This window comes from Sarcophilus harrisii, chromosome 2 (genome assembly GCF_902635505.1).
Source record: "Sarcophilus harrisii chromosome 2, mSarHar1.11, whole genome shotgun sequence".
Classification (NCBI taxonomy): Eukaryota; Metazoa; Chordata; class Mammalia; order Dasyuromorphia; family Dasyuridae; genus Sarcophilus; species Sarcophilus harrisii.
The window spans coordinates 361,637,452-361,651,849 of NC_045427.1; the positions used below are offsets into that span (position 1 = coordinate 361,637,452).

The following is a 14,398-nucleotide window of genomic DNA, read 5'->3' on the forward strand; positions in this document are numbered from 1 at the left end:
CATTTAGCCTATTCAATCAAACAATCAACAAACACATAATAAGTGCTTATTAGGTACCAGGCACTATGCTAAATGTTGGGAATACAAAAAGTGGCAAAAGATGATTCTTGCCTTCAAGGAGCTTATAATCCATTGAGGGAAACAGCATGCAAACAAATATATACAATGCAAGTAATATACAAGATAAACAGGAGATAATTCACAAGAAGGCACTGGAATTAGGAGAAGTTGGGGGAAGGCTTCCTGTAAAAGGTGGAATTTTAGTTTGGACTTAAAGAAAGTGAGGAAAGTCAGCAGTCAGGGGGAGGAGGGAGGGAATTCTAAGCATGGGGAATAGTCAAAGAACAGTGAGATAATCTCTTATTTATGGATCAGCTAGTGTCACTAGACTGAAGAATACATGTCAAGGAATAAGATTGTAAGAAGACTGGAAACATAGTTATGAAGGGTTTAGAATGCCGGAATATTTTATATTTGCTCCTGGAGACAATAGAAAACTACTGAAATTTGTTGAATGGAATGTTGGGGTTGAAGGTGACATGGCTAGACCTATGCTTTAGGAAAATCACTTTCCTGGCTTAGTGGAGAGTGGACTGGAATGGGGAGAGACTTGAGGTAGGCAAACCCACAAGCAGATTATTACAGTAATCCAGGTAATATGATGAGCTCCTGCACTAAAGTATTAGCAATGTCAGAGTAGGGAAGGAGACCTAGTTGAGAGATATTGAGGAATCCAGGCTATAGTCCTAAAGGACTGGGGAGATGGTGTTGCCTTCTGCAATAGGTAGTTGTGGTAGGCAGGAGTTAGAGAGAGCATAATGGAAAGAGAATAAGTTCCATTTTGGATATAATGAGTTTTAAGATGTCTACTAGACATTCAGTTTGAGATATCTAAAAGTTCTTGAAAATCTTCAGTTACAGAGAATTTACTACTTCACTAGGTAGCTCAAACTGATGTGGCTTGTGGTCCCTTTAAGAAACTAGTCCTTTCAGATTGATTTGTGATTCAGATTCCTCTCAGCCCCTCCTAGCTGATGCATCATCAATCCAGGAAGCGAGGACCTTTGATTTACAAATCCTGGTCAAAAGCACCCCTTTGAATTCCAATAGGAGATCTGGGCCTGTCCCAGCCCCCATCTGAATCTGAGGCAACTTGGGCTCTCCCAGCCCCCATGGGATCTGAGCTAACTTGGGCTGTCCTAGCCCCCTTCTAATGATCTGCTCAGGTTTCCCAACCCCCACCAAGCAAATTCAAGCCCCCACTGAAATCCATCGAGGAGCCAACTTGGGACTTCACCCACAGGCTCCTTTAGCTAAATCTCTCATTATAAAAGAGTCAAGCTGGAGTTCTCTCTTTGCATTGGGTCAAACCATGCCAGCTATGCATCCCAAGGACTCTCTGCCCACTGGAATCCTGTTTCTGGTGCCCTCTTATCTCTACCTTCATCTATTTCCTTAATTAGACTTTAACCTTACATCCAAACCCCATAATAAACCTCTTTTATCAATCTAGGTTTTTGGGTCTGTAAATTCCTATAGAGGGGACTCTTGCGCCACTACTAGACCTCATTTAACTCCATATCCTTGTGCTGAATCCAAAGGAGTTGTAGGGGAGCTCTATTTGATTCCCTGTACCCTGAACCTGCCACTAGACCTCAATTAAACCTTAATTTCATTTAGGTACCCCAAATCTAGATCTCATCAAAACCATCTAGAAGCTCAAATTGTAACATGGAGTTTCCTTATTCTGAAACAATAATCTTTCTAACATCTATGTTTTGATTTTAATACTATCTATTAGAGACATACACAATAAATCTAATCTTTTTCCTCAACATAAGTTCTTTTTATATATTTAAAGTTAACTATTACATTATTTCTAAAAATTCCTTTCTCTAGCTTAAACACTTTTAGTTCCTTCAGTTGAAGAAAACAGGTGGCCACTAGGTAACAGTGGTTAGAGTCCTGGATTTGAAGTTAGGAAGACCTGAGATAGTATCTAGTATAAACACTTATTCGCTATGTATTCTGCACAAGTCAATTTCTCAAATTCTATTTCCTTGTCTGCAGATAAATTAAAATAATAACACATTCCTCATAGTAATTATAAGGATTAAACAGTATCATATAGATGTATAGAACTTGCAACTCTTATATACCCTATACATGTTAACCATTAATAATAACAGTCGGACCAAAAAGCAAGATAACATAGGGACGCATGGGATGCAATGGATAAAGTGCTAGGCCTAAAGTTAGAAAGACTTGAATTCAAATTTGGCCTCAGGAAACTTACTAGTTGTGTGATCATTGACAAGTCACTGAATCTTTTTTGCCTTAGTTCCTTACCTACAAAATAAGCTGCAAAACGATATGGGAAAATACTCATCCTTGACACAATAAAGCCTTCTCAAAATTAATGCAAAATTTCTATTTCTGTGATCATGGAAATTATGTGATTATGATATTGTGAATATGCAAATGCATTACGGTCAATCTCACATGAAAAAGTATTTTCATTTTAGGCAGTGTAGAATATTTATAGTGGACCAGAACAACTGGACATTTTAGTAAATCTTTTTGAGCTTTAGCATTCTGTAATAGCATTTTGACTCAGGAATTTGATGTTAAAATCTTTTCTGTCTAAAGGTTAAGTTTTGGGAGTGGTGAGTATCCAGGAGCAGATCATGCCATAACAGTCTCATGTGACACCCTTGATTTTAAAGTCAAATTAAACATAAAGCACCTAGGTCTAGTTTCTTTCATAAAGATTCACATCTTCTCTACATATTAAGAACTATTATTGAGGCAGCTAGGTGGCACAGTGGATACAGTACCAGCCCAGAAGTCAGGAGGATCTGAGTTAAAATGTGATCTCAGACACTTAACACGTTCCAGCTGTGTGACCCTGGGCAAGTCACTTAACCCCAATTGCCTCAGCAAAACAAACTATTATCATACATTGATGCTCTTCCCAAAGTAAAATAATTTTTATGACATTGAAATAGTTTAGGACCAGGTTGAGAAATGGTACTTTTAAGTACAAAATAAACAAACAAAAAACCTACCTATAATCTGTACAGAAAACTAATTTTAATGTAAACAACATAAACATGTGAATCAATTCACTCTAGCTTTCTGAAGTTTGACATTTTAAAGTTGCATTAAAAAGTTATATAAGAATTTAATTTTTTTTTTACTGACTAGATCTATTTAAAATGGTTATTGGCTATTATCAACAATTTTTAGGTTTCCTGTAGAATCAGTGGCATGGTGGATAGAAGAAGAAGCCAAAAAAATCCAGGTTGAAAGCCTATCTTTGAAACAAGATTTCCAAATCTGACTTTATGATTGAACAAATCATTTAATTTCTCAGTGCTTTAGGCAACTTGATAAGACTATAAGTTGCAGAGACAATGATGATATGCATTGATAGAGAAAGTGTTCTCACTGAAAATTTCCTTAGATCAATGAAGTAACAGGTCTAGTACTTAAGAAATAGTCCTTTATAGAGCTCCCTATTACCTAAAGGGAGAGGACAAGTAATTTTAAAAAAACTGATAAAATTCTGGCTTTTCAAATAAAGTTAACCAAATATAAAGGAAACGTTTTTTATCATTCAGGGGATTTAGTATAAAAGGAAAGAGGAAGATAATAATGTTTTAAAAAAAATAGAAAAACAAGGTCAGATCCTCACTGCATTTTGTTATAAAACCTTAAGTTTAGTTAACCAGGATTTTGATTCATTCTACTACCCAATTCTTATCTTTCTCTTCCTCAAAAAAATAAATGACATCTTCAGTATCAATTATAGCAAAGAGTCTGAGACTTGAGTCTTGTTTTCTGACTCATTCTACCTAACAAATCCTTGTTCAGTCTTGTGGGTTTAGTATCTCATAAAAGTCTGAAGTTAAACATATCACATTATACTTCAGACTAGTTAGAAAATCAAATCTAATCTTGATTAAAAGGGACTCCCCTTTCAAGTGACTAAGACAGAATTGGAAAGGATCTTAAGAAGTCTACTAGTCAAATCCATACCCAAGAAGGAACCTCCTGTATAAAATTTTAAACATGTGAAGATTTTATATGATGGAAAACTCACTATTTATCGAGGAAACTCATCTCACTTTTGGACCCCTGTAATCATTAGGAAGTTATCTTTTATATTTACACAAAAGCTAAATCAAGAACTGATTTCATTACCTTGCACATAGCAGGAATTAAATTATCTGCTGAATCAAATTTATTAAACTGTAATTGTGACTGACTTGGCCAAAGCATCTATTTATTAATTATATTGTTTATTATTTTATCTGACTTTAGTAATTCTTTTAAAAGGTGATTTTAAAATATTGCAAATTGTGAGAGAACTTTACAATGTTAGGTGTTAATTTAATAGCTTACTAAATCAATCATATTATGCAATTGTCAGTGGCTGTTAATTTATTTTCCAAATTGTGTTTTTTTTTTTGATGTCTTACCTGAAATAGCAGGACTGACATGTTTATCAGCCTCTCCAGCAGACGCTTTTTTAGTCATATTCTGATCTATGAATTAATAGGGCTATTAATATTACCAGTAATAGAAAATGTGTAAATGGAAGCATAAGTAAAAAGGAAAAGAAGCCATACTAAATTTTCATGAACTTATATAAAGCAAGAAAAATCTAAAATTCTTTTTAGTTAATAAGTCCAAAAACAGATACCTTGGGATATGAGGAATAATGTAATATTTTCTCCCTTCAATTGAGTTATAAAGTCCATAAAAACCTAAATAGTTAAAATTAATGACACACACACACACACACACACACACACACACACACACACACACACAAAGAATCAATATAACTCTAAGGATTGAGTTTCACAGGTTTATAGGATTTAGAGCTAAAAGAAAACAAAGATTATAGGAAAATAAATTTAGAGATGACAGAATCTTTAGAAGTCTTTCCTTCTAAAGATAAGGAAATTGAGGCTCAAGAGAGGTTATGTAAATTGCTCACAATCACACTGATAGTATGGAGAACTAATATTATGTTACTTCCTTAGATTAACTATAAAAGACATGTAAGCACCTGAATCCAAGTGCATATGAGGTGGTATACAAAGCAGTATACTACATGTTGTTCCTAAAGTGCTGAGTAGTAACAAGAGTATTTAAAATAATCTTAGTTATACATTACTTTATAATTTGGAAAACAAGTTAAAAAAACTTTAAAAGATTGTTTAAATTTTAAAAATCTGCCTTGAGTACCCAGCAATAATTATCTTGGGAAAAAAAAAGAATTAATTTACTGCTAACTTCAATCAATGTGTAAAAATGGAGCCAATAATTTTAATAACACTTCAACCTCACTCCAAAAAAGTATACATATATATGCATATATTCTGTGAAATAATTTGTTAAACTTATTTATATTTAAGTTTGTCTGAATTTTAAAAGTTCTTAGCCATAAACTATCTGAGAGCTAATCAAGTATAATGTGACTGTGGATAAGTTCCCTCACTAAGTCTCGGTTTCCCTAGAAATGGATTTAGTAATTCTTGCACAAATAATTTCACAGCATTATTTAGTTAAGAGCTTTTGTGAAACTTAAAACATGCTTATTTTTATTATCATCCTTAGAGTTGGTAAATATTAATCAGAAAGATTTACTAGAGGGGTAAAGTTTTAGTTCAGCTTTTAAAAGGACAAATCAATATTCTCCAAAGAGATGGAGATTTTTAATGATACACTTATCACAATGAAGGGTATATATAATAGCCAGAATTCACTTTGACTTAAACAAAATCATTGTGTACTTTGGTCATTGGGGTATTATACACACACACACACACACACACACACACACACACACACACACACATCTAAAAGCATGGTCTATTAAAAATATAGAAAAAGTCCATACAAATTAATTATGTTACAATGCAAATATCTGAAATGTTTACCTTTGGTAGGTCCTTTTCTGTTCAACATGGCCTGTTGTTCTTCAGTAATATTCAAGCGTCGGACTACATCAGCCAGAGCTGATTTGAGCAGCTGAATATCATCTTCTTGCATCTGGACTCGCTGCTCCAGAGAGGCAATTCGATCAGTTACTTCCATGCTACTTGCAGCAGAAGCACTGTCATCTAAATCAAAGGATATAGAAAAATATGACAAAATGCCCCTAAACTAGACGAAATTTTTTTTTTTTACTGATTCTTCCTCCTATTGCTCAGTACTTAATAGGGATAGTTCAGGTACTAATATTATGCCAGCAGAACACAAACTTTACCAGGACCCACCAAGCTACAGAGGCTTTGAGGTAAGGCATGTATATATGCCTGTTGTCCAAGAAGGTTTGGAGAGGTTCATCATTGGGAAACTGGCAACCTGAAATGAATTTCTTGGGAGTTTTTTGGCCATATAAACTCACCTTAAAAAAAAATCACTATTTAATGAATATTTAACACAATGAATAGGGAAATGTCAATTTGTATTGAGGTAAGCAACCTCCAAACCAATGAAATCACAGTTTACTAACATATGTATATTTGGAGAAAATTTATATTGGGTATACTCATATGCCTCTTTTACACTGGGAAAATTAAATAAAAACTGAATATGAAAAAATATTTATCCTAAAATCATATGCTATAAATTGATTGAGCTTCTGTTGCAATGCAAAGATTAAAGTATACAGAACTTCTAATCTTTGTTCCATTTACTTCATTTTCATGCTTGCTTCTGTTGCTGTCATTAAGTTATTTCCTATTCATGATAATGAAAATGAAACTGAAATAGGAGTCAGAAGAGCTGGATATGTTATTATTCTATTATGATCTTATTATTAATTGTTTTATCATTAGAACTCTAATTACTGGGGTACTAGTTAATTAGAATTCTAATAATACTATTATTAGATTTATATGGTAAGCATCATCAGTATTTTTTATTTACAAAATATAAATAATTTTTCTTTCCTTTACTGGTACATATAAAAATCTTAATGATCAAATAAGAAAATGGCTCTAAAGTATGTTGTAAACCATAACATATAAGTGTGTAAGATATTGTGCTACTGATGAATATTCTTAAGGATAAATAAGATAATATGTATGAAAGGACTCTGGAAAGTATAAAGTATTATAAAATATAAAGGATCATTATTATAGGATTGAGCCTTGAAATTAGAGGCAATCTAACCTAATAATATTATTTTACAATTTGGGAAACCAAGATCCAGAGAGATGAAATGGCTCATCCATCCATAATCATGAAGTCAGGTCTTCTTACTTCAAATTCATTGTACTCCCTAGAGGTAGGTAAGTAAATCGGTGGCTAGAGTCAGTAAAACCTAAATTCAAATCTGGTTTCAGATGATTCCCAGCTATGTAGCTATGTAACTCTGGGCAAGTCAATTAACCTCTATCTGCCTCAATTTCCTCAAATGGAGACAATAACAGCCTCTATTTCCCAGAGTTGTTGAGAGGATCAAATGAAATAATATTTATAAAATTCTTAGCATGTTGTCTGGCACATTGTGGGTGCTATATAAATACTTATTTCCAACTCTTTTCCTCTAGGTTTGGGCCTAGTTCTAGAGGATCACAGAATTATAGAATTTTAGAGTTGAATGGAACCCTATGGATTATTTATTCAAAACTCCTACATAATCTATAATTATATATTCCAAAGATCTTAAAGAGTTAACAGATAGTAATAGCATGACCTCTATACTATATAAAGGCAGCTGGGTAGCTCAGTGTGCTTGGTCTGGAGTCAAGAAGACCTGAGTTTAAATCTGGCCTCAGACACTCACTAGCTTGTATGATCCTTGGCAAGTTACTTACTCTGCCTTAATGCACTGGAGAAGGAAATGTCAAATCACTTCAGTATCTTTGCCAAAAGAACCCCTTACAGGGTCATAAAGAGTTGGACATCACTGAACAAAACATAAATACTATGGATGACAGAATTGGAGTCCAAAGTTATCTCAATAAGCCATAATGGTGGATTAATATGAACAAGCTAGAATTGGTGGCATGGTAAATACTATGGAGAACTTTGAATAAAGAAGAGCTGTAAAATGGGGCTTATAATAGCACCTACTTTACAATGTTGTTGTGAGAATCAAATGAGATTATAGTCTAAATAAATGCTAGCTATTATTGGAATTGAATAAAGATAAAGATCTAAACTTCAATTCCATAGCAGAAGACAGTAGATATATAACTGTTTTGCAAAAGTAAATTATGGGTTCTAGCAATCAAATTACTTCATTATTAAAAATACAGTTCACAGAATGAGGAAAGTGATAATCTATATGAACTCTGGTCTGGTCATTACATATCTTATCACTAAGGTACACTATATTTTAGAAGAGAAACACATACACTATAATAAGTCCAAAGGATGATAACAAAGATAGTGAGAGTACTAAAAAAAAATTTGCCATACAAGCAAATTAGTATAGATTTTTAATCTAAAAAAAAAGGCTTATGTGAAGATGATAGGAGATATAAAATATCTGGAGGGCTTTTTTGTGGGTGAAGAATTAATACTTTTATTCAGCTTGGTTTCACAGAAAAGAACAAGTAGAATCTATAAGAAAGAAGACTGGCTTATTGTAAGGAAGAATTTAGTTCAACATAAAGTAAGCTTTCTAAAAATCAGCATTATTCAAATAGCACTATTTGATTGGAATCTGGATGAGATTACATTGAATTCTAATTCTTTCATAGGATTTTGCTTATATCAAATACTTAAAAATGTTTGTTAAATTAATAGACTCCTAGAGTGAGTAGTGATTTCCCCTTCAGTGGGAATTTTAAAGGTGAAGTTTTATAATCATTTGTCAGGTGTGTTATAGATTTGAAATAAATGCCTTCTGAAGTTCTCTCCAAATCCAAAATTCTTATTATTTTATGAATTTGTTTTTCGGTATTAATATTTCTTTAAAGATTGCTTTATACTCTCCAACCCTTTATGTTTTTTTTAAAAATAATAATAGTTTTTTACTTTTCAAAATACATGCAAAGATATTTACCCTCACAAAGCCTTGTGTTCCAAATTTTTTTCCTTCCTTCATTACGACCCTCCCTCCTCTAAAAAGCCAGTGATCCAATATAGATGCAATTCTTCTAAGCATATTTCCAAATTTATCATGCTACACAAAATTAGATCAAAGTGGGGAAATGAAAAAGAAAAAAAAAACAAGCAAATAAACAACAGCAGCAGCAACAGCACAGGTGAAAATGCTATGCTATGAATCTGGAACTATACCCAAAGGACTATAATATTGCATACCCTCTGACCCAGCAGTGCCATTGCTGAGTCTGTATCCCCCCAAAAAAAAAACCATAAAGGAGGGAAAAGGATCCATATGTGCAAAAATGTATAAACATTTTTATGTTTATGTTTATTTTATATTTATTTATTTTTATGCTATAAAGCAGCTCTTTTTGTGGTGGCTAAGAACTAGAAAGGGAGTAGATACCCATCAACTGGGGAATGACTGAACAAGCTGTACTACATGAAGGTAATGGAATATTTATTGTTTTATAAAAAACGATGAAAAAGCTGATTATAAAAAGGCCTAGAAAGATTGACGTGAACTGATGTTGAGTGAAACAAGCAGAACCAGGAATTGTAAACTATAACAGGAAGAATGTGTGATGATCAACTATGAAAGACTTGATTCTTCTCAGCAGTTCAGTGATCCAAAGCAATCCCAATAGACTTTGGATAGAAAATGCCATCTGCATCCAGAAAAAGATCTAAGGAGACTGAATCTAAATCAATATTATGCGATGCTTACTTCTTTTTTCTTTTTTTATCTCTCCCATTTCCCTTTTATTCGCATTTTTCTTTCCCAACATGATTCATAAGGCAATGTGTATTAAAATAAACTTACTACACTAAAAAAAGAAATTTGCACTGAAAGCAAAATAAATTACCTGGAAAGAAAAAAAAACAGTAAACTAGGACAAATGAAAAAGGAAATATAAAAAGTACAAAAGCTATTTAAGTACAAAATATCTTTAAAAAGAAGATAGTCAAATGGAAAGAGAGGCACAGAAATTCAATGAAGAAAAAAAATAAACTCCTTAAAAAGTAGAATTGGCTAAATAGAAAAAATATACTGAAGAAAACAATTCTTTAAAAACAGAATTGGACATATGGAAAAGGAGGTACAAAAGCTCACCAAAGAATATAATTCCTTAAAAATTAGAATTGAGCAAATGGAAGCTAATGACTTTATGAGAAATCAAGAAACAATGAAACAAAACCAAAAAAAAGATGAAAAAAAAGAATGTAAAATATCTCATAGCAAAAACAACTAACCTGGATATAGGTATCATTTTTTAAGAAACTGTCAAGCAAATCCACCCTGATATTCTAGAACCACAAGGTAAAATAGAAACTGAAAGAATCCATTGATCATTTTCTGACAAAGATTCCAAAATGAAAACTCCCAAAAATATTATGGCCAATTTCCATAGCTCCCAGATCAAGGAAAAAATGTGACAAGCATCCAGAAAGAAACAAAGTATCATGGAGTTACAGTCAAGACAACATAAGATTTAGCAGCTTCAATAATAAAGGCTAGGAGGACTTGGAATATGATATTCCAGAAGCCAAAAAATCTAGGATAACAATGAAGAATCACCTACCCCCTAAAACTGGATATAATCATTCAGGGGAGGAATGGGTATTCAATGAAATAAAGGACTTTATTTTTTTTAAAAGAAAGAAAATACTGTGCTGTGATTCACATATAGTTCTCTCTCCATAGTTCTCTCTCTGGACTTGGATAGCTTTTTCCATCATAAGTCTATTGGAATTCTCTTCAATCACCTCATTGTTGAGAAGAACTAAGGCTATCACAGTTGATCATATAATCTTGCTATGTATAATGTTCTCTTGGTTCTACTCATTTCACTTAGCATCAGTTCATGCTGAGTCTTTCCAGGCTTTTCGGAAATCAGCTTTCTCATCATTTCTTATGGAATAATATTCAATTACATTCCCATAGCATAACTTATTCAGCCATTTCCCAAATGATTGACATTCACTCAATTTCCGGTTCCTGAACACTATGAAAAGGGCTGCTATAAACTTTTTGCATATTTTTATGATCTCTGGGTGATACAGACCCAGTAGAGACAAAGCTGGATAAAAGGGTATGCACAGTTTGATAGCCCTTTGGGCATAGTTCCAAATTGCTCTCCAGAATGGCTGGTCAGCTCACTTTACCACTAACAATGTATTAATGTCCCAGTTTTCCCACTTTGTCTCCATTTATTATTATCTTTTCCTGTCTTATTTGCCAATCTGAGAGGTGTGTTGTCTTAATTTGCATTTCTCCTATCAATAGTGATTTAGAGTATTTTTTTCATATGATTATGAACAGCTTTAATTTCCTCATTTGAAAATTATCTGTTTATATCCTTTTACTATTTATCAATTGGAGAATGGCTTATATTCTTATAAATTTGAGTCAATTCTCTATATACATTAGAAATGAAGCCTTTTATCTTTCAAGAAACATTGTTTACAAAATTTTTCCTCGTTTTCTGCATCCCTTCTAATTTTGACTGCATTAGTTTTGTTTCTACAATTTTTAAAAAATTAATATAACCAACATTATTTTGCATTTCATAATGTTCTCTAGTTCTTCTTTGGTCATAAATTCCATTTCCACAGATCTGAGAGGTACACTGTCTCTTTTTCTCCTAATTTGTTTACAGTATCACTATATCTAAATCGTGAAACCATTTAGATCTTATCTTAGTATATAGGATGTTAGGTTTTGGTCAATGTCTTCTTTCCGTCATACTATTTTCTAATTTTCCCAGCAATTTTTGTCAAATAGTGAGTTCTTATCCCAGATGTTGAAGTCTTTGGGCTTATCAAACACTAGATTGTTATAGTGTTATTGACTATTGTGTCTTATGAACCTAACCTATTACACTGATCCACTATTCTTTATTTCTTTGCTAGTATCAAATGGTTTTGATGATTTCTGTTTTACCATATAGTTTAGTACTGGTTCAGCTTTATGTTTTATCTAATTTAAAAGCACAAGAGACATACAGTATTTAATTTCCACAAAATATGTATATTTATTCTGGAAATAAAAGCTCTAACATATTTCTCTCAATTGACCATATCAATGGCATCCAAGCAGGCCATCCAACACCGCCCCTCTTCTGCTCCCTCCACCTGCGGGTGCGCGCACGTACACACACACACACATACACAAGGTTATTAAATCCTAATAACCGAAATTTCAGGCAATGTATAAGAGAAAACAAACATTCTGTAGAGGATATCTGTCTTTTATACTAAATAATTATAACTAATAACTAAAGTATACAAGGTAGTCTTCCTTCTTAGAGAACTTGTCTACATATTTATATAAATAACATATATATATATATATATATATATATACGATAGAGACTCATCCAATCTTTATTAGAAAAATTTGCAGCAATTTTCTCCCAATTAACTGTTTCCCTTGTAATTCTAACTGCATTGATTTTGTGTGTTCTTGTTTCACCACATTTTAAAGACTAAAACCTCAAAGTAGACTCAGTATTACTAGATTATTCAGTCAATCTAATTAGGAACTTAATTTGCATTCTTCTTTGTTAACTTTGAAAATTACTCTGCATATACTGAGTTTCAGAAAGAAAACAATGACCTGATCACACTAATGTATATATTATATAATCTTCTGTTATTTCTGCAGGTAATAGCTCTAATTATTAGGAAATTTTCCCTATATCAACCTTAAATATGTTTCTTTGCAATTCTAACCATTGCTAAGTCATTCCTGATTTTCACAATTTTTTCTATTTTCTTCTTCTTTTAAACTTACAAATTTTAAAAACCAATTAACCAACCAATACATATTTAAATGTCTACTATGCACCAAACATGATTAGGTTCTCCTTTCCCCTACTCAGGTCAAAGGGAGATGGTAGGGATTGAGGCAGTGATTATATGCATGAGAGTCATTTGTAAATTAAAGATTCCCATTTCTATATACAGATATCCTTTGTAGTTACTTTTAAATTATATTCATATTTTAAAGTTATATAGTCCTCAATATTGATTCATTTCTCAATGTCATGTAATGAAATTTCAGATCCTACCATTGAGCTGAAACACAGTCTTTCAAAAGTTATTATAGATGCCTAATAACCTTTTCTCACTCCTCATCCTTCTTGACCTCTTTCCTACTTTTGTCATTGTTGATCAACCTACCCTCAACTTAGATACCTTCTTCTCTTTTCTATTCTGTGATACTGTTTTCTTCTGATAATCTTCATGCTTATCAGAACTCTTAGTCTCCTTTTCTGATTTATCATCTGCTTTCTGCCCTCTAACACTCTATACTCTTATCTCGTTTCCCTATACTATCCTCTTTCCTTGTTTTACATGCTCCCATGGGTTCAAAGTTCATCTTCATATAGATGATTTCCAAATACTTATGTATTTCTATGTCTTTAACTCCAGTCACATCATCATTGATATCATTACATATCTTCGACTGGATGCTAGATATCATCAAGATGTTCCATATCAGCATCTCAAATTTAATTTATCTAAAGTGAAACTCATTACAATTTCTCATTCAAACATACCTTTCCTTATTTCGGCTAAGACTACCACCATCTAGGTTCACAAATAAGATTCAACCTTGACACTCCTCTCTCTCTTATCCCCAACATTTCTAAACACTTGCCAAGTTCATTAAGTCTTATCTTTATTCACAAAGCCACCATCTTATTACAATTCAGTCCCTTATATTTTCTTCTTTGTGCTATTCTAATGTCCTCCTAATTGTTCCACTCTCTTCCCTTTCCATTACATCCTCCACAGAACTGTGGACCAGGTCTCTAACTTTTTCACACCTTCACTGGTGATCCCTATTGCCACTAACCAAAAAACTCAGCTTGGTTAAAGGCCCTCCCTGATTTGACTCCTTTATACCTTGCCAGACAATTATTTCACAATATTTATATTGTGTTCTAGAAAAACTGGACAATTAGCCCTTCACAGAAACAGATGATCTCTCTCCTGTATCTATAAATTAGCATGTCATCTCTTATATGCAGAAATAACTCCTTCCACATCCCTACCTCTCCAAATTTTTATCTTCAGCTTAGTTAAAATGCTACTTTTTACTCAATGCCTTCTCTGATTCCCCTAGTTATTACTGCCCTTTCTTTCCTTAAACTGCTTTTATATTTATCTTGGGCATAATTTACATATATATACTTGCATGTATATATTTTGTTTCCTCTGATAGAAAGCACAATCTTTAAAAGCAAGGATCCTTTCCTTTCCCCTTTCCTTCTTTTTTTGTATTCAGAGTCTAGCACAATTCTTAGTA

General features: G+C 32.9%; 1 protein-coding gene across 10 annotated transcripts in view; it reads right to left on the reverse strand.

The window, feature by feature from the left end:
- The window catches only part of EML1 (EMAP like 1), a 267,603-nt gene that overhangs the window by 125,250 nt on the left and 127,955 nt on the right, over positions 1 to 14,398 (reverse strand). For 6 of the 10 annotated variants that reach the window (XR_004232102.1, XM_031953270.1, XM_031953266.1 and 3 more), the window contains exons 2-3: positions 5,955 to 6,137; positions 4,485 to 4,550 (exon numbers count right to left, since the gene is read on the reverse strand). Coding sequence is in view for 9 of the 10 variants with exons in the window: in XM_031953270.1 (XP_031809130.1) it covers positions 4,485 to 4,550; positions 5,955 to 6,137 (249 nt within the window). In the remaining variant the exon portion in view is untranslated. The remainder of the gene's footprint in view (positions 1 to 4,484; positions 4,551 to 5,954; positions 6,138 to 14,398) is intronic. The other 4 variants (XM_031953269.1, XM_031953268.1, XM_031953267.1 and 1 more) reach the window with 1 other exon arrangement.